Genomic DNA, 23,647 nt, shown 5'->3' with positions numbered 1-23,647 from the left:
ACAACACCCAGAAACGCCGCCGGCTTCGCTGGGCCCGAGCTCATCTAAGATGGACTGATGCAAAGTGGAAAAGTGTTTTGTGGTCTGACGAGCCCACATTTAAAATTGTTTTTGGAAACTGTGGATGTAGTGTCCTTCGGACCAAAGAGGAAAAGAACCATCCGGATTGTTAAAGGTGCAAAGTTCAGTTTGAACATTAAATATCTTGTCTTTGCAGTCTATTCAATTGAATAAAAGTTGAAAAGGATTTGCAAATCATTGTATTCTGTTTTTATTTAAGAATTACACAACGTGCCGACTTCACTAGTTTTGGGTTTTGTATATGTTCACTCTCTGTCTACAACACAGGTGTCAAACTCAAGGCCCAGGGGCCAGATGTAGCGCACCACTTAATTTTCTTTGGCCCTCTAAAGCCTGGAAATAATATATTTCAATAAAGTACTGTAACTTTTCTTGCTAAATGCATTCTTTCTTTCTATTTTGGGAGAAAAAAAATATTTGTACTCCATGTAACTTGAATATTGTCTAATTATGCAAAAATATATGATCAAACATTCAAACCATTTTTTTAAAATAGAAAAAAATACTAAAAGTAATGATTTTAAAGCAAGTTATCCATCAAATATACAGTGGTTTTTACAGCATTTTCCTCTAAATAAAAAAACAGTACTTTTTTTACTGTAATAAACTTTGGTGCCGTTTTGGCATTTACAGTAATACACCAAAAATATACAGTTGTTGATTTGCGGTGAAAAACAAACAAACTGGCAGCTCAGGTGTCAAAATGTTACTGTAAAATTGCAGGTTTTTTATTTACAGTAACAAAAACAGATGTACCGTATTTTTTGGACTATAAGGCGCACTTGAAATTACTTTTTCTTTCAAAACTGGACAGTGCGCCTTATAACACGGTGCGCCTAATGTAAGGAATAAGTTTGGTTGAGCTTACCCACATCGAAACTATTTTATTTGGTACATCGTGTAATGATAAGTGTGACCAGTAGATGGCAGTCAAACATAAGAGATAAGTGCAGGCTGCACTATGATGGCAATACGACACAAGTTAACAACACCAGTATTTTAAATGTTCCATTGAAAATATAGAACATTACACACGGCGTTCAAAAATCTATCAAAATGTTTTAGTACGACTTTGGTAAGCTATGAAGCCGCACCGCTTGAAGGATAGTCGGCCCATTAAACATACGAGTATTATTATGGTGTGTGTATAAGGTAAGACATATTATCTGGCGTTTTGTTTCGCCATATTATGCACAAGCAACTTTTCTTACCTTCTGGTACCTGCTTATCTGTATTTGGGATCTGTATAAGTCCTGAAAAATTGTGGGCTTCTGCGCCAACGCCGTAGTCGATAAGCTTCTTCTTTTTCTCTATCTTCTTGTTATGTGACATTCATCATCCGCTGTTGCCATTTCTAATGCAAAGTAGTGTAAAGTTCTTACTTATATCTGTCAGTAAACTCGCCATGAAAGTGCTAAAACATACCGGTATAGTGAGTTTACATTATTCACCCAAGGAACTTAGAGTTCCGTTTTTCACAAGACACATTTCCTGTGTTGTTGTTTACGGATGAGGAGATGCTGCTCCGTTATTGATTGAAGTAAAGTCTGAATGTCATTAAAACAGTTAGCTCCATCTTTTGACACTTCTTCCACCCCCGTCCTTGCACGCTACACCGCTACAACAAAGATGACGGGGAGAAGACGGCTTGAAGATGGTCTGTAAAACATAATCTATGCAACATTTTGAGCAAAGAACCACCATTACATGTTACGCAGACCACAAGGGAAAACAATAAAAAATAATATGACTCCTTTAATGCACCCTATAATCCGGTGCGCCTAATATATGAAAAAAGATCAAAAATAGACCATTCATCGGCAGTGCGCCTTATAATCTGGTGCGCCCTATGGTCCGGAAAATACGGTACATTTTACAGTAAAATTCTGGCAACTGAGCTACCTTTTTTTTTTGTTATCATAAAAACAGCAGTACGTTTTTTCCATTTACAGTAATATACACTACATTTTTAGGTAAAATTATTGCAACTTACTATATATTTTTTTAACATTTTAGTTTAAAAAAAATCTACTAATAAAATGCAGAAAAAAATGTTGTAGTAATAGTATTCACTGTTAGAAGCGGGCCGAACATAACTGCGATGTGGCCCTAAGTGAAAACGACTTTGACAGCTGTTGTCTACAACATGTAGAAAGAGATGAAAACATTCATATGGGTCTCACTATGTTTACACACTGTGTCTGTGACATGCTTCAGTTAAAATACACCCAAACCCTCTCTAGAAACAGCCCCGTCTCATGCAAACATGCAGACGAAGAAACGCGATCAAAACCCTTCATTTGGGCTGAGTTTAAAAGTCATGCATATTTTCTCTCAATGCCAACAAGCTTTGCTGTGTGGAAATGGTGCAGCTCCTCCATAAACATTCTACTCCTTTTCAGGAAGGAGGACACATTCCAATAAAGTATGTATTTACAGCAGTAGCATGTCTCATATTATGCATCCCCTATTAAACACTTCTTAAAAGAGATGCTTCAATCCAATTACCCCATGCACACTTTAAAGCCCCTCTAAACAGCCCTGTTCAGAGCAGCCTGTTTTATGGCTGATTGTCATGTCTCTTGCAAACATGCAGAAAGAAAACAAACAAAAAAACTCATTCGGGGTGAACTCCACAGTGCTGTGATTTGTTTTACTTCTCTCAAAGTCCAGGAAAATGGTGCAGCTCCTCCATAAACATTTTTGTCGTCAATTTATCAGGAGTTGGCATGAATTCCATCGAAATGGACATATATTGCAGTTTTCCCACAGTTCCTAGGTTTCTTAACATATATGTGACATGCTTCAGTCAAAATACCCCAGGCACACTTACAGTAAAACCTTTCTAAACAGCCCTGTTCAGAGCAGCCTGTTTTAGGGGTGGTTGTCAAGTCTCTAAAAAAATGTAGAAATTAAACAAACAAAAAAATGAATTTGGGGTGATTTATGTTAATTCTCCCAAAGTCTAAGGGAATGGTGCAGCTCCTTTATAAACACATTTTTCTAGTATTTTTTTTAGAGTTAGCATTAAATTCCACCAAATGGAAAATATTATGCAGTTTTTCCCACAGTTCCTAGGTTTCTTAATAACATATATGACATGCGACTGTCGAAATATGCCAAGCACACTTAAAACCTCTTCTAAGCAGCCCTGTTCAGAGCAGCCTGTTTTAGGGGTGGTCGTCAAGTCTCTCGAAAACATGTAGAAATTAAAAAAACAATAAAAATAATTTGAGTTGATTTATGTTAATTCTCCCAAAGTCTAAGGCAATGGTGCAGCTCCTTTATAAACATATTTTTGTAGTATTTTTTTGGGGAATTAGCATAAAATTCTATCAAATGGGAAATATTATGCAGTTTTTCTACATTTCCTAGGTTTCTTAATAACATATATGACACGGGTCAATCAAAATACCCCAAGCACACTTAAAACCTCTTCTAAACAGCTCTGTTCAGAGCAGCCTGTTTTAGGGGTGGTTGTCAAGTCTCTAAAAAAATGTAGAAACTAAACAAACAAAAAAACGAATTTGGGGTGATTTATGTTAATTCTCCCAAAGTCTAAGGGAATGGTGCAGCTCCTTTGTAAACATGTTTTTGGAGTATTTTTTTGGAGTTAGCATAAAATTCCACCAAATGGAAAATATTATGCAGTTTTCCCCACAGTTCCTAGGTTTCTTAATAACATATATGACATGCGACAGTCAAAATACCCCAAGCACACTTAAAACCTCTTCTAAACAGCCCTGTTCAGAGCAGCCTGTTTTAGGGGTGGTTGTCAAGTCTCTCGAAAACATGTAGAAATTAAACAAAAACAAAAAAAAACGAATTTAGGTTGATTTATGTTAATTCTCCCAAAGTCTAAGGGAATGGTGCAGCTCCATTATAAACATGTTTTTGGAGTATTTTTTTGGAGTTAACATAAAATTCCACCAAATGGAAAATATTATGCAGTTTTCCCCACAGTTCCTAGGTTTCTTAATAACATATATGACATGCGACAGTCAAAATACCCCAAGCACACTTAAAACCTCTTCTAAATAGTCCAGTTCAGAGCAGCCTGTTTTAGGGGTGGTTGTCAAGTCTCTCAAAAACATGTAGAAATTAAACAAAAACAAAAAAACACATTTGGGTTGATTTATGTTAATTCTCCCAAAGTCTAAGGGAATGGTGCAGCTCCATTATAAACACATTTTTCTAGTATTTTTTTTAGAGTTAGCATTAAATTCCACCAAATGGAAAATATTATGCAGTTTTTCCCACAGTTCCTAGGTTTCTTAATAACATATATGACATGCGACAGTCGAAATATGCCAAGCACACTTAAAACCTCTTCTAAATAGTCCAGTTCAGAGCAGCCTGTTTTAGGGGTGGTTGTCAAGTCTCTCGAAAACATGTAGAAATTAAAAAAACAATAACAATAATTTGAGTTGATTTATGTTAATTCTCCCAAAGTCTAAGGGAATGGTGCAGCTCCTTTATAAACATATTTTTGTAGTATTTTTTTTGGGAATTTGCATAAAATTCAATCAAATGGGAAATATTATGCAGTTTTTCTACATTTCCTAGGTTTCTTAATAACATATATGACACGGGTCAGTCAAAATACCCCAAGCACACTTAAAACCTCTTCTAAACAGCCCTGTTCAGAGCAGCCTGTTTTAGGGGTGGTCGTCAAGTCTCTAAAAAAATGTAGAAATTAAACAAACAAAAAAACGAATTTGGGGTGATTTATGTTAATTCTCCCAAAGTCTAAGGGAATGGTGCATCTACTTTATAAACATGTTTTTGGAGTATTTTTTTGGAGTTAGCATAAAATTCCACCAAATGGAAAACATTATGCAGTTTTCCCCACAGTTCCTAGGTTTCTTAACACATATTACATGCAACAGTCAAAATACCCCAAGCACACTTAAAACCTCTTCTAAATGGCCATGTTCAGAGCAGCCTGTTTTAGGGGTGGTTGTCAAGTCTCTCGAAAACATGTAGAAATTAAACAAAAACCAAAAAAAACTAATTTAGGTTGATTTATGTTAATTCTCCCAAAGTCTAAGGGAATGGTGCAGCTCCATTATAAACATATTTTTGGAGTATTTTTTTGGAGTTAGCATAAAATTCCACCAAATGGAAAATATTATGCAGTTTTTCCCACAGTTCCTAGGTTTCTTAATAACATATATGACATGCGACAGTCGAAATATGCCAAGCACACTTAAAACCTCTTCTAAATGGCCATGTTCAGAGCAGCCTGTTTTAGGGGTGGTTGTCAAGTCTCTCGAAAACATGTAGAAATTAAAAAAACAATCAAAATAATTTGAGTTGATTTATGTTAATTCTCCCAAAGTTTAAGGGAATGGTGCAGCTCCTTTATAAACATATTTTTGTAGTATTTTTTTTGGGAATTCGCATAAAATTCAATCAAATGGGAAATATTATGCAGTTTTTCTACATTTCCTAGGTTTCTTAATAACATATATGACACGGGTCAGTCAAAATACCCCAAGCACACTTAAAACCCCCTCTAAACAGCCCTGTTCAGAGCAGCCTGTTTTAGGGGTGGTTGTCAAGTCTCTAAAAAAATGTAGAAATTAAACAAACAAAAAAACGAATTTGGGGTGATTTATGTTAATTCTCCCAATGTCTAAGGGAATGGTGCAGCTCCATTATAAACATGTTTTTGGAGTATTTTTTTGGAGTTAGCATAAAATTCCACCAAATGGAAAATATTATGCAGTTTTTCCCACAGTTCCTAGGTTTCTTAATAACATATATGACATGCAACAGTCAAAATACCCCAAGCACACTTAAAACCTCTTCTAAATGGCCATGTTCAGAGCAGCCTGTTTTAGGGGTGGTCGTCAAGTCTCTCGAAAACATGTAGAAATTAAACAAAAACAAAAAAAAAACGAATTTAGGTTGATTTATGTTAATTCTCCCAAAGTCTAAGGGAATGGTGCAGCTCCATTATAAACATGTTTTTGGAGTATTTTTTTGGAGTTAGCATAAAATTCCACCAAATGGAAAATATTATGCAGTTTTTCCCACAGTTCCTAGGTTTCTTAATAACATATATGACATGTGACAGTCAAACTATGCCAAGCACACTTAAAACCTCTTCTAAACAGCCCTGTTCAGAGCAGCCTGTTTTAGGGGTGGTCGTCAAGTCTCTAAAAAAATGTAGAAACTAAACAAACAAAAAAACGAATTTGGGGTGATTTATGTTAATTCTCCCAATGTCTAAGGGAATGGTGCAGCTCCATTATAAACATGTTTTTGGAGTATATTTTGGAGTTAGCATGAAATTCCACCAAATGGAAAATATTATGCAGTTTTTCCCACAGTTCCTAGGTTTCTTAATAACATATATGACATGCGACAGTCAAAATAGCCCAAGCACACTTAAAACCTCTTCTAAATAGTCCAGTTCAGAGCAGCCTGTTTTAGGGGTGGTTGTCAAGTCTCTCGAAAACATGTAGAAATTAAACAAAAACAAAAAAAAACGAATTTAGGTTGATTTATGTTAATTCTCCCAAAGTCTAAGGGAATGGTGCAGCTCCATTATAAACATGTTTTTGGAGTATTTTTTTGGAGTTAGCATAAAATTCCACCAAATGGAAAATATTATGCAGTTTTTCTACATTTCCTAGGTTTCTTAATAACATATATGACACGGGTCAATCAAAATACCCCAAGCACACTTAAAACCTCTTCTAAACAGCCCTGTTCAGAGCAGCCTGTTTTAGGGGTGGTTGTCAAGTCTCTCAGAAAACATGTAGAAATTAAACAAAAACAAAAAAACACATTTGGGTTGATTTATGTTAATTCTCCCAAAGTCTAAGGGAATGGTGCAGCTCCATTATAAACATGTTTTTGGAGTATTTTTTTGGAGTTAGCATAAAATTCCACCAAATGGGAAATATTATGCAGTATTTTCCCACAGTTCCTAGGTTTCTTAATAACATATATGACATGTGACAGTCAAAATACCCCAAGCACACTTAAAACCTCTTCTAAATAGTCCAGTTCAGAGCAGCCTGTTTTAGGGGTGGTTGTCAAGTCTCTCAGAAAACATGTAGAAATTAAACAAAAACAAAAAAACACATTTGGGTTGATTTATGTTAATTCTCCCAAAGTCTAAGGGAATGGTGCAGCTCCTTTATAAACACATTTTTCTAGTATTTTTTTTAGAGTTAGCATTAAATTCCACCAAATGGAAAATATTATGCAGTTTTTCCCAAAGTTCCTAGGTTTCTTAATAACATATATGACATGCGACAGTCGAAATATGCCAAGCACACTTAAAACCCCCTCTAAACAGCCCTGTTCAGAGCAGCCTGTTTTAGGGGTGGTTGTCAAGTCTTTCGAAAACATGTAGAAATTAAAAATACAATAAAAATAATTTGAGTTGATTTATGTTAATTCTCCCAAAGTCTAAGGGAATGGTGCAGCTCCTTTATAAACATATTTTTGTAGTATTTTTTTTGGGAATTCGCATAAAATTCAATCCAATGGGAAATATTATGCAGTTTCTTAATAACATATATGACACGGGTCAGTCAAAATACCCCAAGCACACTTAAAACCTCTTCTAAACAGCCCTGTTCAGAGCAGCTTGTTTTAGGGGTGGTCGTCAAGTCTCTAAAAAAATGTAGAAATTAAACAAACAAAAAAACGAATTTGGGGTGATTTATGTTAATTCTCCCAAAGTCTAAGGGAATGGTGCAGCTCCTTTATAAACATATTTTTGGAGTATTTTTTTGGAGTTAGCATAAAATTCCACCAAATGGAAAATATTATGCAGTTTTCCCCACAGTTCCTAGGTTTCTTAATAACACATATTACATGCAACAGTCAAAATACCCCAAGCACACTTAAAACCTCTTCTAAACAGCCCTGTTCAGAGCAGCCTGTTTTAGGGGTGGTTGTCAAGTCTCTCGAAAACATGTAGAAATTAAACAAAAACAAAAAAAAAACGAATTTAGGTTGATTTATGTTAATTCTCCCAAAGTCTAAGGGAATGGTGCAGCTCCATTATAAACATGTTTTTGGAGTCTTTTTTTGGAGTTAGCATAAAATCCCACCAAATGGAAAATATCATGCAGTTTTTCCCACAGTTCCTAGGTTTCTTAATAACATATATGACATGCGACAGTCAAAATACCCCAAGCACACTTAAAACCTCTTCTTAATAGTCCAGTTCAGAGCAGCCTGTTTTAGGGGTGGTTGTCAAGTCTCTCAAAAACATGTAGAAATTAAACAAAAACAAAAAAAAACGAATTTGGGGTGATTTATGTTAATTCTCCCAAAGTCTAAGGGAATGGTGCAGCTCCTTTATAAACACATTTTTCTAGTATTTTTTTTTAGAGTTAGCATTAAATTCCACCAAATGGAAAATATTATGCAGTTTTTCCCACAGTTCCTAGGTTTCTTAATAACATATATGACATGCGACAGTCGAAATATGCCAAGCACACTTAAAACCTCTTCTAAACAGCCCTGTTCAGAGCAGCCTGTTTTAGGGGTGGTTGTCAAGTCTCTCGAAAACATGTAGAAATTAAAAAAACAATAAAAATAATTTGAGTTGATTTATGTTAATTCTCCCAAAGTCTAAGGGAATGGTGCAGCTCCTTTATAAACATATTTTTGTAGTATTTTTTTTGGGAATTCGCATAAAATTCAATCAAATGGGAAATATTATGCAGTTTTTCTACATTTCCTAGGTTTCTTAATAACATATATGACACGGGTCAATCAAAATACCCCAAGCACACTTAAAACCCCCTCTAAATAGTCCTGTTCAGAGCAGCCTGTTTTAGGGGTGGTCGTCAAGTCTCTAAAAAAATGTAGAAATTAAACAAACAAAAAAACGAATTTGGGGTGATTTATGTTAATTCTCCCAAAGTCTAAGGGAATGGTGCAGCTCCTTTATAAACATGTTTTTGGAGTATTTTTTTGGAGTTAGCATAAAATTCCACCAAATGGAAAATATTATGCAGTTTTTCCCACAGTTCCTAGGTTTCTTAATAACATATATGACATGCAACAGTCAAAATACCCCAAGCACACTTAAAACCTCTTCTAAATAGTCCAGTTCAGAGCAGCCTGTTTTAGGGGTGGTTGTCAAGTCTCTCAAAAACATGTAGAAATTAAACAAAAACAAAAAAACACATTTGGTTGATTTATGTTAATTCTCCCAAAGTCTAAGGGAATGGTGCAGCTCCTTTATAAACACATTTTTCTAGTATTTTTTTTAGAGTTAGCATTAAATTCCACCAAATGGAAAATATTATGCAGTTTTTCCCACAGTTCCTAGGTTTCTTAATAACATATATGACATGTGACAGTCAAAATATGCCAAGCACACTTAAAACCCTCTCTAAACAGCCCTGTTCAGAGCAGCCTGTTTTAGGGGTGGTTGTCAAGTCTCTAAAAAAATGTAGAAATTAAACAACCAAAAAAACGAATTTGGGGTGATTTATGTTAATTCTCCCAAAGTCTAAGGGAATGGTGCAGCTCCTTTATAAACATGTTTTTGGAGTATTTTTTTGGAGTTAGCATTAAATTCCACCAAATGGAAAATATTATGCAGTTTTTCCCACAGTTCCTAGGTTTCTTAATAACATATATGACATGTGACAGTCAAAATACCCCAAGCACACTTAAAACCTCTTCTAAATGGCCATGTTCAGAGCAGCCTGTTTTAGGGGTGGTCGTCAAGTCTCTCGAAAACATGTAGAAATTAAACAAAAACAAAAAAAAATGAATTTAGGTTGATTTATGTTAATTCTCCCAAAGTCTAAGGGAATGGTGCAGCTCCTTTATAAACATATTTTTGGAGTATTTTTTTGGAGTTAGCATTAAATTCCACCAAATGGAAAATATTATGCAGTTTTTCCCACAGTTCTTAGGTTTCTTAATAACATATATGACATGTGACAGTCAAAATATGCCAAGCACACTTAAAACCTCTTCTAAATAGCCCTGTTCAGAGCAGCCTGTTTTAGGGGTGGTCGTCAAGTTTCTAAAAAAATGTAGAAATTAAACAAACAAAAAAACGAATTTGGGGTGATTTATGTTAATTCTCCCAAAGTCTAAGGGAATGGTGCATCTACTTTATAAACATGTTTTTGGAGTATTTTTTGGAGTTAGCATAAAATTCCACCAAATGGAAAATACTATGCAGTTTTTCCCACAGTTCCTAGGTTTCTTAATAACATATATGACATGCGACAGTCAAAATACCCCAAGCACACTTAAAACCTCTTCTAAATGGCCATGTTCAGAGCAGCCTGTTTTAGGGGTGGTTGTCAAGTCTCTCGAAAACATGTAGAAATTAAACAAAAACAAAAAAACACATTTGGGTTGATTTATGTTAATTCTCCCAAAGTCTAAGGGAATGGTGCAGCTCCATTATAAACACATTTTTCTAGTATTTTTTTTAGAGTTAGCATTAAATTCCACCAAATGGAAAATATTATGCAGTTTTTCCCACAGTTCCTAGGTTTCTTAATAACATATATGACATGTGACAGTCAAAATACCCCAAGCACACTTAAAACCCCCTCTAAACAGCCCTGTTCAGAGCAGCCTGTTTTAGGGGTGGTTGTCAAGTCTCTCGAAAACATGTAGAAATTAAAAAAACAATAAAAATAATTTGAGTTGATTTATGTTAATTCTCCCAAAGTCTAAGGGAATGGTGCAGCTCCTTTATAAACATATTTTTGTAGTATTTTTTTTGGGAATTCGCATAAAATTCAATCAAATGGGAAATATTATGCAGTTTTTCTACATTTCCTAGGTTTCTTAATAACATATATGACACGGGTCAGTCAAAATACCCCAAGCACACTTAAAACCTCTTCTAAACAGCCCTGTTCAGAGCAGCCTGTTTTAAGGGTGGTTAGCATGTCTCTTGAAAACATGTAGAAAGAAAACAAATAAAATAGTTTGGGGTGAACTCCACAGTGCTGTGATTTATTTTATTTCCCTCAAGGTTTAAGGGAATGGTGCAGCTCCTTTATAAACATATGTTTGTAGTATTTTTTTTTTAGGAATTAGCATAAAATTCTACCAAATGGGAAATATGCAGTTTTTGTACAGATCCTGCGTTTTTTAATAACATATATGACATGCATCAGTCAATTTAACACTTAAAAGCACCTCCTTACAGCCCTGTTCAGAGCAGCCTGTTTTTGGGCAGGGCTGCCATGTCTCTGGCAAACATGCAGAACAAGCTCTTCTTCGCTATGTCCCCCAAGGTCTGAGGACAGGAAGGGCTTAATGAAATGAATCCACTTTGCTCTGATGTCCTTAACGGCTGAGAGGTGATGTTACTATGTATGACCATCTGTGCATCTCAACAACGCGTGTGGAAATGAGCTTCAACATGGTAGAGCTGTGTATGCCAGAAAATACACGACCATGGTGGATCATTCCGCCATCTGATAACATGTTTAGAAATAGGCAGTTAACATACAAACGACTTGGTCGTTTTCCAACAATTGATGGTCAGGCAGTGACTCCAGAGCCATAAATATGTGTATTCCAGCAAGGGTACTGCAAGGTCAGTTTTTTCATAACATATGCCCTTTAAGAGAAAACATGGTATGGCATCGTGTGTCTTACCTTTGCACACGGTTCCGTTGCCGGTGTAGCCCGGCTTGCAAGAGCAGCTGTGTCCTCCGACCATGTTGAAGCACAAGGCATTCTCGTCGCAGTCATGAAGTCCGCTCAGGCACTCGTCGTGCTCTAGGGAGCGTGGAAAAGACTTGTGTTTATTTTCCCTCTGACAAACCAATGCATTTATCCAGTCTTGTAATAAGAAGGTATAAATAACAAATAGTTAAATGGAGGATGAGTTATTTCAAATGTTGCATTTAAGCTTGTTGTTTGGACCTGACAGGGTAATAAATCAGGCGTCGCTAACATATGTAAATGAAGTCATTATATGAAAATGGTTCAATGAAGACATCTGTTTTGTTGTTGTTCTTTTTCATCTCCTAAATGAGCCACTGGCTTCTAAATAATGGTATTTACCGGTGCAGTGCACATTTGCACAAGTCTACTGGTGTTTTCTGTGATAGCACAAATGATCCCGGTGTAAAAAGTACATATACAGTAAATGGCAAAAAGGAAAAAAACACATTTCAGCAGACAATTTATTGATCTTCTCAAGGGATAACATATGGAATTTGGGTATAATTTGAATGAGTCTGTAAACAGAGCATCTATAGTGCAATACGAGCCATGAAATGGATATAAAAATGGAACCCAAAAAGCATGTAGACGTGTCAATACACTAATCTCTCCTTCATCGCCTGATAATGGTAGATCCATTTACGGGAAGTAGGTATATCTAATTCAACTCCCCAGGTGTAACATGCACTAAAAAGTCAGGGGGAAATATAATTGTACAAAACCCAAAACCAGTGAAGTTGGCGCATTGTGTAATTTGTAAATAAAAACAGAATACAATGATTTGCAAATCCTTTTCAACTTATATTCAATTGAAAAGACTGCAAAGACAAGATATTTAAAATGTTTTTTGCAAATAATCATTAACTTAGAATTTCATGGCAGCAACACATTGCAAAAAAGTTGTCACAGGGGCATTTTTACCTCTGTGTTACATGGCCTTTCCTTTTAACAACACTCAGTAAACATTTGGGAACTGAGGAGACACATTTTTGAAGCTTTTCAGGTGGAATTCTTTCCCATTTTTGCTTGATGTACAGCTTAAGTTGTTCAACAGTCCGGGGGTCTCTGTTGTGGTATTTTAGGCTTCATAATGCGCCACACATTTTCAATGGGAGACAGGTCTGGACTAAAGGCAGGCCAGTCTAGTACCTGCATTCTTTTACTATGAAGCCACGCTGTTGTAACATGTGGCTTGGCATTGTCTTGCTGAAATAAGCAGGGGCGTCCATGATAACGTTGCTTGGATGGCAACATATGTTGCTCCAAAACCTGTATGTACCTTTCAGAATTAATTGTGCCTTCACAGATGTGTAAGTTACCCATGTCTTGGGCACTAATACACCCCCATACCATCACAGATGCTGGCTTTTCAACTTTGCGCCTATAACAATCCGGATGGTTCTTTTCCTCTTTGGTCCGGAGGACACGACATCCGCAGTTTCCAAAAACAATTTGAAATGTGGACTCGCCAGACCACAGAACACTTTTCAACTTTGCATCAGTCCATCTTAGATGAGCTCGGGCCCAGCGGAGCCGGCGGCGTTTCTGGGTGTTGTTGATAAATGGCTTTGGCTTTGCATAGTAGTTTTAACTTGCACTTACAGATGTAGCAACCAACTGTACTTACTGACAGTGGTTTTCTGAAGTGTTCCTGAGTGTTCGCTTTTTGATGTAGTACTGCCTGAGGGATAGAAGGTCTGTAATATCATCGCTTATGTGCAGTGATTTCTCCAGATTCTCTGAACCTAGCAATAGCTCGTTGAGAAATGTTGTTCTTAAACTGTTCAACAATTTGCTCAGGCATTTGTTGACAAAGTGGTGACCCTCGCCCCATCCTTGTTTGTGAACGACTGAGCATTTAATGGAGCTGCTTTTAAACCCAATCATGGCACCCACCTGTTCCCAATTATTTTGTTCACCTGTGGGATGTTCCAAATAAGTGTTTGATGAGCATTCCTCAACTTTCTCAGTCTTTTTTGCCACTTGTACCACCTTTTTTTTTTTTTTAAAACCGTTGCAGGCATCAAAGTCCAAATGAGCTAATATTTGCAAAAAATAACAAAGTTTTCCAGTTCGAACGTTAAATACCTTGTCTTTGCAATCCATTCAATTGAATATAAGTTGAAAAGGATTTGCAAATCATTGTATTCTGTTTTTATTTACCATTTACACACCATGCCAACTATACTGGTTTTGAGTTTTATATTTATTTAGTTTTTCTCAATCAGCATGAGAAGTGACTCCACTTGTTTTGGTGTGGTTGCTAACAACAATGTTGGCAATCCTGAGGGATGTGAGTGAGCACCCTTTGTGAAAAAAGAGGAACATTTAGAAAAAAAGAGAAACATTTTTATTAGCACCAAGTGCTGCCACGCAAATCCTAAAAGAACATTTTGAAAATCAAGACTACATTTGCTGCAATTGGGTGCATTCCTACACTATATTTTGCCTTTATTCTCATCTACCAACCTCTTTTTGACACTTACATGTCCCATGTAATGTACCACAGAATTTTTGTTTTTTTTAGTAGATAATGTATTAATTTTATTATTAGAGGTGGGGTAAATAATACATTTTTAGAAGGATCGCAATTCGGGCATGAACGATTATAAAATCGACTAGTAAATGTCAATAATAATTAATTTATTGTAAATAAAGTAATGCAGACAGTTACAATGTGTCTGACTACAGCGAGCCACCTCACTGAGAGATCTGACCAGCTCCTTTATTTTAGGGCACTCATTTTCCAGTGATACACATATTTCCATTAATTTAATAAATGTGTGAATTAATTCAACTGTTTGTTATTACAAATGACATTTTTTTTAAAGTTACAAGTAGAGATGTCTGATAATATCGGACTCCCGATATTATCGGCCAATAAATGCTTTACAATGTAGTATCGGAAATAATCGGTATCGGTTTCAAAAAGTAAAATTTATGACTTTTTAAAACGCCGCTGTGTACACGGACGTAGGGACCCATTACCTCTTTGCTTGGCACTCAGCATCAAGGGTTGGAATTGGGGGTTAAATCACCAAAAATTATTCCCGGGCGCGGCCATCGCTGCTGCTCACTGCTCCCCTCCAATGTTCCCTCTAATTGTTCATGTGTGTGAGCAAACGCAAAAACTCCCTGAGCATTCAGTGGAGCCCATGTGAGCAACATCAGACGTGCACACTGTGGCTACACCAGCAGCACACCTCTCCCAAACCTGACTAGATAACAAGTTCAATCTCCATCCATCCATTTTCTACCGCTTGTCCCTTTCGGGGTCGCGGGGGACGCTGGAGCCTATCTCAACTGCATTCGGGCGGCAGGCGGGGTACACCCTGGACAAGTCCCCACCTCATCGCAGGGCCAACACAGATAGACAGACAACATTCTCTTATTATTATAATCAAATGACAGCAGTCATTTCCATTTCTAATATAAGTGTTTAGGCCCACTTACAATGACAATAACAAAAAATATTGTTTTTCATGAACTGTGTACTTGTATTGTTTGTCTGAGTGGAGGTCCTGCTTTGGAAATAATGTGTACCCCTTTCAGACATTGCATTTAGTTGCCATTAAAACATTCACATGTTGCACAATGAGATGTAAGCAGGGGATCATGTGTACATTCCTGCAACTTCCTGTTTGTAAAAAATATATTTTTATTAGTATTTATTTAGTATACTAACAGCATTTCATGATTAATATTTATAAATTAAGATTCCTAATAAATGACACTAGAATAAGCACACATTTGATTGGTAAATCATAGTGTAACGACCTGGAATGACACTTTATGTGTGGTGTTGGAGTTGTCCGACTTTTTGTGTGGCTGTAAACGCATCACTGGCTAAGTGCCATACAGTATGTGCATGTGTCGGCGCAAGTGAGAAAGAGCGAGCGGCTGCTGTTGATATAACAAAGTTGCTTTTGGTCTGGTTTGTACTGCAGAAAATGACCACTTTTGTTAGATATCATTTTTTTTACTAATGTTTTGGTGATGTGTTTATGGCCGACAATAAAGAGTTTTGCTCAGTAAAGTGATGGATGGAATTCATGTCCTCAAAGCGTCTCGACAGACGTTACAATATTTGAACAATGATGACGAAAACTGTTTTCTCTGTCGTGTCCGTGTGTCGAAAATTGTTATGCGCTTGTTTTTTTATTTGATTTTGTGCGTGGCATAGATTTGCCGTGCGCAGAGGACGCTTGAACAGTGCGCAATTGCACAGGCGCGCACCTTAGAGGGAACGTTGCTCCCCTCACCTCCCAGGGGGTGAACAAGGGGATGGGTCAAATTCAGAGGACACATTTCACCAAACCTAGTGTGTGTGTGACAATCATTGGTACTTTAACTTGAACTTTAACTTAACTTTAAGTGCGCCTTATAGTCCGGAAAATACGGTACATGTAACCCGTCTGGATCTGCCCAGTGAACAAACCAGGGTGCGCAGGTTGGAGTGCAACTAACCAAAAGCCCTAGCTGTCAGCTCGCTGTCCAGCACAACTCTTAATGTGTCAGAAAGCGAGATTTTCCAACGTTCTACCACACAGTTGCACAAGCTGGAATCATTTACATGTTAACACTACTGTATTTTGGCACGGACCTGGGTACCAAACCACAAGTGTAAACGCAGCTTAAAATATGGGGGGCAGATGGACCCTCCCTATACAACTTGTTTAGTTGTCGCCTGCAGAGATTCTAACATGTTCCTCCATAAATATTTTAACTATTATGGAGTTTCACACTTGATAGAGAGCATTTCTCAACAGAAAGGGATTATCATTTATAAAGGTGCCCTCCAGCAAGGCTGTAAAAGACACACGTTTTAGCGGAAAAAGCTGCAACGTACAGCAATTTGTCTGCAGGCTGCTGGGTTTGAACACGTAACCGAGGTGAAATAACAATGTTTGACCATAAAGCCAAAAGACACGTGTCGTTTAAAAATTCCATTACACTGCCAGAAGAGCCAACTTTGAATAAAGAAAGTCCATTTCCAGTCTGTTTGCCCCAGTTGAAGCAATTCTGCAGCTCTTTGAACGAGAGAGAAACAATCTGCGCCCACTTAATGAATCCTTACCCTCAGAGGCCCGGATCATGTTTGCTTACAAGGTAGGATGTTTCCTCATGTCTTTTTAATCCCTGCTGCAGCAACACCTTATCTGGGAATCTCCTCTTTGCTGCACCGAGTAAAAAACATTAAAGCATTTCCAGTCTATCCTTCGGAGATAAAGAGCACTTTTAATGTATACCCTTGAACAGAGGCACATCGCTGTACCGCTGAGACGCACAAAAGACAAAGACCACTTCCCTCGGAGATTTGCGCAAGTATTTCTTCCCCAGATAAGTAGTTGCTTGGCGAGCACAACATCAACTCAAGCGGAGAAAACTTTCTGACCTTCATGAGCCAAATCATTAGAGGGCATAATTCCTTTTGTACCATACTCCCGTTTTGAAAAAGTGTTAGGTTCTTATTAGAGATGTCCGATAATATCGGACTGCCGATATTATCGGCCGATAAATGCTTTAAAATGTAATATCGGAAATAATCGGTATCGGTTTCAAAAAGTAAAATGTATGACTTTTTAAAACGCCGCTGTGTACACGGACATAGGGAGAAGTACAGAGCGCCAATAAACCTTAAAGGCACTGCCTTTGCGTGCCGGCCACGTCACGTAATATCTGCGGCTTTTCACACACACAAGTGAATGCAAGCATACTTGATCAACAGCCATACAGGTCACACTGAGGGTGACCGTATAAACAACTTTACCACTGTTACAAATATGCGCCACACTGTGAACCCACACCAAACAAGAATGACAAACACATTTCGGGAGAAATTCCGCACCGTAACACAACAGAACAAATACCCAGAACCTCTTGCAGCACTAACTCTTCCGAGACGCTACAATATACACCCCCCGCTACCTCCTACTCTGTTCTTGTATTCACAACGCAATACTGTTATCTAATTATCAAAAAGCACATTTCTCGTATTTCTTTAAATTGTATTCTCTTCGTATGTCGACTTGTTTTTCCTCGTAATTACCATTTAATTGTTTTGATGGTATTGTTTATGGACTTCATTCTTCCAAAAATATACTTAATTATCTAAAAATGTGTTTATTTTCGTACTGTAATGTGGTATAATTACACTATCCTCGTAACGTCAAATATTTTTTTTGTGTATTTACACATTTGATGCTATAACTGAATTATTTAATTCAAAAATGTATGTTAAAATAAAAGTTGTTCTGGTTATTTAACAATTATTATCTTAACTAAGTGACTTTTGGTAAATTACATTTTTTGTACATAATTATTATTTTATTGTTGTATATTGTTATGTAATTATAGATGTCTGATAATGGCTTTTTTGCCGATATCCGATATTGTCCAACTCTTAATTACCGATTCCGATATCAACCGATACCGATATATACAGTCGTGGAATTAACACATTATTATGCCTAATTTTGTTGTGATGCCCCGCTGGATGCATTAAACAATGTAACAAGGTTTTCCAAAACAAATCAACTCAAGTTATGTAAAAAAATGCCAACATGGCACTGCCATATTTATTATTGAAGTCACAAAGTGCATAATTTTATTTAACGTGCCTCAAAACAGCAACTTGGAATTTGGGACATGCTCTCCCTAAAAGAGCATGAGGAGGTTGAGGTGGGCGGGGTTGGGGGGGGGGGGGGGGGTGTTGAGGTAGGGGGTAGCGGGGGGCGTATATATATATTGTAGCGTCCCGGAAGAGTTAGTGCTGCAAGGGGTTCTGGGTATTTGTTCTGTTGTGTTTATGTTGTGTTACGGTGCGGATGTTCTCCCGAAATGTGTTTGTCATTCTTGTTTGGTGTGGGTTCACAGTGTGGCGCATATTTGTAACAGTGTTAAAAATGTTTATACGGTCACCCTCAGTGTGACCTGTATGGCTGTTGACCAAGTATGGATGGCATTCACTTGTGTGTGTGAAAAGCCGTAGATATCATGTGATTGGGCCTGCACGCAAAGGCAGTGTCTTTAAGGTTTATTGGCGCTCTGTACTTCTCCCTACGTCCGTGTACACAGCGGCGTTTTAAAAAGTCATAAATTTTACTTTTTGAAACAGATACCGATAATTTTGAAACCGATACCGATAATTTCCGATATTACATTTTAAAGCATTTATCGGCCAATAATTTCGGCAGTCTGATATTATCGGACATCCCTATATGTAATGATGTGACGTTATTCTTGCAGTATTTTTACACAGGAAAATGACACATTTTTATGCTAGTATTGTGCCGTTTCTCATATACTGTATACAAACCCCGTTTCCATATGAGTTGGGAAATTGTGTTAGATGTAAATATAAACGGAATACAATGATTTGCATATCCTTTTCAACCCACATTCAGTTGAATATGCTACAAAGACAACATATTTGATGTTCAAACTGATAAACATTTTTTTTTGCAAATAATCATGAACTAGAATTTGATGCCAGCAACACGTGACAAAGAGGTTGGGAAAGGTGGCAATAAATACTGATAAAGTTGAGGAATGCTCATCAAACACTTAATTGGAACATCCCACAGGTGAACAGGCAAATTGGGAACAGGTGGGTGCCATGATTGGGTATAAAAATAGATTCCATCAAATGCTCAGTCATTCACAAACAAGGATGGGGCGAGGGTCACCACTTTGTCAACAAATGCGTGAGCAAATTGTTGAACAGTTTAAGAACAACATTTCTCAACCAGCTATTGCAAGGAATTTAGGGATTATCATAATATCATCAAAGGGTTCAGAGAATCTGGAGAAATCACTGCACGTAAGCAGCTAAGCCCGTGACCTTCGATCCCTCAGGCTGTACTGCATCAACAAGCGACATCAGTGTGTAAAGGATATCACCACATGGGCTCAAGAACACTTCAGAAACACATTGTCAGTAACTACAGTTACATCTGTAAGTGCAAGTTAAAACTCTCCTATGCCAGGTGAAAACCGTTTATCAACTGGGCCTGAGCTCATTTAAGATGGACTGATACAAAGTGTAAAAGTGTTCTGTGGTCTGACGAGTCCACATTTCAAATTGTTTTTGGAAACTGTGGATGTCGTGTCCTCCGCACCAAAGAGGAAAAGAACCATTCGGATTGTTATAGGCGCAAAGTTGAAAAGCCAGCATCTGTGATGGTATGGGGGTGTATTAGTGCCCAAGACATGGGTAACTTACACATCTGTGAAGGCGCCATTAATGCTGAAAGGTACATACAGGTTTTGGAGCAACATATGTTGCCATCCAAGCAGCGTTACCATGGACGCCCCTGCTTATTTCAGCAAGACAATGCCAAGCCACGTGTTACATCAACGTGGCTTCATAGTAAAAGAGTGCAGGTACTAGACTGGCCTGCATGTAGTCCAGACCTGTCTCCCATTGAAGCCTAAAATACCACAAAGGAGACCCCGGACTGTTGAACAACTTAAGCTGTACATCAAGCAAGAATGGGAAAGAATTCCACCTGAGAAGCTTAAAAAAGGTGTCTCCTCAGTTCCCAAACGTTTACTGAGTGTTGTTAAAAGGAAAGGCCATGTAACACAGTGGTGAACATGCCCTTTCCCAACTACTTTGGCACGTGTTGCAGCCATGAAATTCTAAGCTAATTATTATTTGCAAAAAAAATAAAGTTTATGAGTTTGAACATCAAATATCCTGTCTTTGTAGTGCATTCAATTGAATATGGGTTGAAAAGGATTTGCAAGTCATTGTATTCCGTTTATATTTACATCTAACACAATTTCCCAACTCATATGGAAACGGGGTTTGTAAAATGTGTTCTTCACACTACCAAAAACATATGCAACTTCAATGGATGTCGAATGTCAACGGAATTCTTTTGTAAACTGACACACAAGCGCACAAAACATGACGTCACATGCAGAGCCCTGCGTTTATGGAAGTAAACATGGCCCCGATTCGTGTTGGTGTCAGACTTGGCACGTTTATGGCAAATTCAAGAAGACATGTTTTATTTCATGTTTGTATTTCATTAAGGAAGAGGGAATTAGTTTTAGCTATGGTAGTTTGTGGAGCTGTGGGGGACTTATTGCTACGTCTATACTGAGGAGCGTGTGGGTGAGGAGGCAGAGCAGCGGGAAATTGATGTAAGTCAAATTTTCACCACTGACCGCTTTCTGCTCTTTCGTCCACTATTTACTACTGAGCCTGTCTGTTTTGCCGAATATTTGTGCCGTTTGTCACCTTTTGATGAAGTAAAGGTCGAATGCTCTGAACGTTCAGACTGCAGTCAGATTGTATACATATCTGATTTATATCCATATATGAGAAGCCTGGGTTAGACTTGAAACAAATCTGAATTGTAATCTCAGGGCGTTCAATGGATCGCAACTGGACTGCTTGGTTTGTCCTGGCAGACGTTTCGCCTCTCATCCGAGTAGGCTTCATCAGTTTGTGCTCATAGACTTAGATTGGTCAGATCTAGTCTATCGGCTGGTGAACAAAATCCCAAATATTTATACTCCAAAACCAGGAGGGTGTGCCTGGGCAAGGATGGTTTTGCCCTATTGTAGTGAGAAAAACAACTGTTTTGACGCAAACGAGCAATCCTACGGTCTAAAGGTATCCCACAAGTGGGTACAAGAGAAGAATCATTGAGTACTTACAAACGTCAGCAGTCATCAACCGAGCATTGTATTACCGATGATACCCACAAGAAACCATGTCTGGTATTCATGGCCTTCCAAAAATACAGAAAGATGGGGCTCCCCCCAGACCCATTGTCAGCAGCATTAACTCTGTGACATAGAATAATGCTAAGTATGTGGCCAACATCTTTGCACCTTTGGTCGGCAAAACTCCACATCATTTCCAAAACTCAACTGACTTTGTAACGAAGATCAGAGATCTAAAACTACAGTTTAATTCGACGTCACCTCCTTGTTCACCTGCAGTTCAACCCAGGATGTAAATAGAACATGTTAAAAGAGAAAGTAAGCAGGTATTACCGGAAAATGAACAAGTAGATTAATAATTCATTTTCTACCACTTGTCCTTAATAAATTTGACAAAATAATAGAATGAGAAATGACACAATATGTTACTGCAGACCTGGGCAAATTAAGGCCCGGGGGCCACATGCGGCCCGTTGAGCTTTTCAATCTGGCCCGCCGGACATTCCCAAATAATTGTTTTAGATGTTTAAGATGGAAAGTGTAGCTGCCATTATGTTGTGCAGTCATGTTTTCTAATGACCGGAAGTCTTCAACTATACTAAGTCTTTAAATGCTTGGAATCTGCATCATATACTAGTTACTATGATCATCTAATTAGTTACTATGATCATCTAATTACTTACTATGGTCATCTAATAACTTACTATGGTCACTATGAGATATCTCAGATTGTAGGTGGGGGTTTTTTCACTATGTTTGTTGCATTTTGGTTGCGTTTCGGTTGATTGTAAAATATGTTGTCGATATTCAGTGTTTTATCATTCATAGTTAATATTGTAAATCCCAAATTCTTTATTTTCATGCACATTTTGGGTGTCTCATTCAGTAAAGAAAAATCAAGTTCCATTCCGTTTTTTTTAAGGCGGTCTGTCATAACGTTTTTAGCTTTCAATCATTATTGTGACGTTTTGTATTAGTGTTCCTAAAAATAGACATACCGGCCCCCAGATAGGGATGATACTCGAAACCGGTTTTCCCGGTTGTTCGATAAGAAAAGAACCGAGCCCTCAGACTCGAATCCCTTTTTGAGAACCGGTACCCGTTATCGAGACCACTATAGTAAAGAAAAAGAGTTGGTTCTTTATTCGAATCCCTGGGAACGAATCCCGTCCCGACCAGAAATGCCCCTTGAGACATCACAAGAAATGACGTCACATAGCTCAGTCATTAGGTGCAGATAGGGAAAGCAGGAAAAACAATGCACCGGAAAAAGCGCTCCAAGGTGTAATAAAGTTCAAAACAGAAAGTATAATCCAATGAATAACTTCACTGAGAGATTTGAGCAGGGTACAAACACATGACGAACACTTTTACGACCAACCGGAAACATAGCAACCAGGCTAGCAACGCACCTCCTTTACGGCAGCTGTCGCAATGTTCTTAAAGCGACCGCAGCACATACATATATATATAACATATATGACATGATCTCCCTTTTTTAACTTTTGTTTTTCTTTCCTTGTAAACAAAACAAAATCACACTGTATACTGTATGTGTTGTCTGTCTAATTATAAATAATGCAGACCAGGCGTGTTGGCTTAGTTCTTGACGTTTACTTTCACAGCGTGCTCATAACCTCATTCTTAGCTGCCGGGTGACGACATGCAACGACACTTTTCGGGGCTACCGCGCATGCTCATCACTCCCGTTGCATGCTGGGTAGTGTAGTTGTTATATTCCTTAGTTCATAACATCACATCTTTCCCCCTATAAAGAAATAATGTTAACTCAATAAAGTGTATTTCTTCTTTTAGCTTTAACTTTTCATTTTTTAGCATTGTAACCACATTTGCAAACAACTTTTCTCTTCATAGAATTTTCTTTCAATAAAGAAATAAAGTGCAAAAATGTCAAAGCATCATAACAAACAGTTATGTTCCAATAGCAGCAGAAGTGCACTTTTTGGAGAGCTGTATTATTTTCAGTTTTGTGCCCAAGGGACTCATTTTATTTAACACTATATTATTATTTATACACCTATTGTGATCACAGAGACAGGTTGTTTTTGTGTTACTGTATATATTTGTTTTTCTGAAAAATCCCACTTAATATACTTTGGGTAACAACAGTCAATATTTATTTATTTTATTTTATTTTTTTATGGGGGTAACAGTCAATATTTATTTACTT

The 23,647-nt window shown here is 37.5% G+C and overlaps 1 protein-coding gene across 3 annotated transcripts in view; it reads right to left on the bottom strand.

The window, feature by feature from the left end:
* nell2a (neural EGFL like 2a) overlaps nucleotides 1–23,647 on the bottom strand; it is a 442,132-nt gene that overhangs the window by 156,044 nt on the left and 262,441 nt on the right. For all 3 annotated transcript variants that reach the window (XM_062035926.1, XM_062035927.1, XM_062035925.1), the window contains one exon: nucleotides 11,704–11,826. In XM_062035926.1, the coding sequence (XP_061891910.1) occupies nucleotides 11,704–11,826 (123 nt within the window). The remainder of the gene's footprint in view (nucleotides 1–11,703; nucleotides 11,827–23,647) is intronic.

This window comes from Entelurus aequoreus, linkage group LG24 (genome assembly GCF_033978785.1).
Source record: "Entelurus aequoreus isolate RoL-2023_Sb linkage group LG24, RoL_Eaeq_v1.1, whole genome shotgun sequence".
Lineage (NCBI taxonomy): Eukaryota > Metazoa > Chordata > Actinopteri > Syngnathiformes > Syngnathidae > Entelurus > Entelurus aequoreus.
Note: the sequence above shows the minus strand (reverse complement) of the source record. Positions and strands in the feature narration are given on the sequence as shown.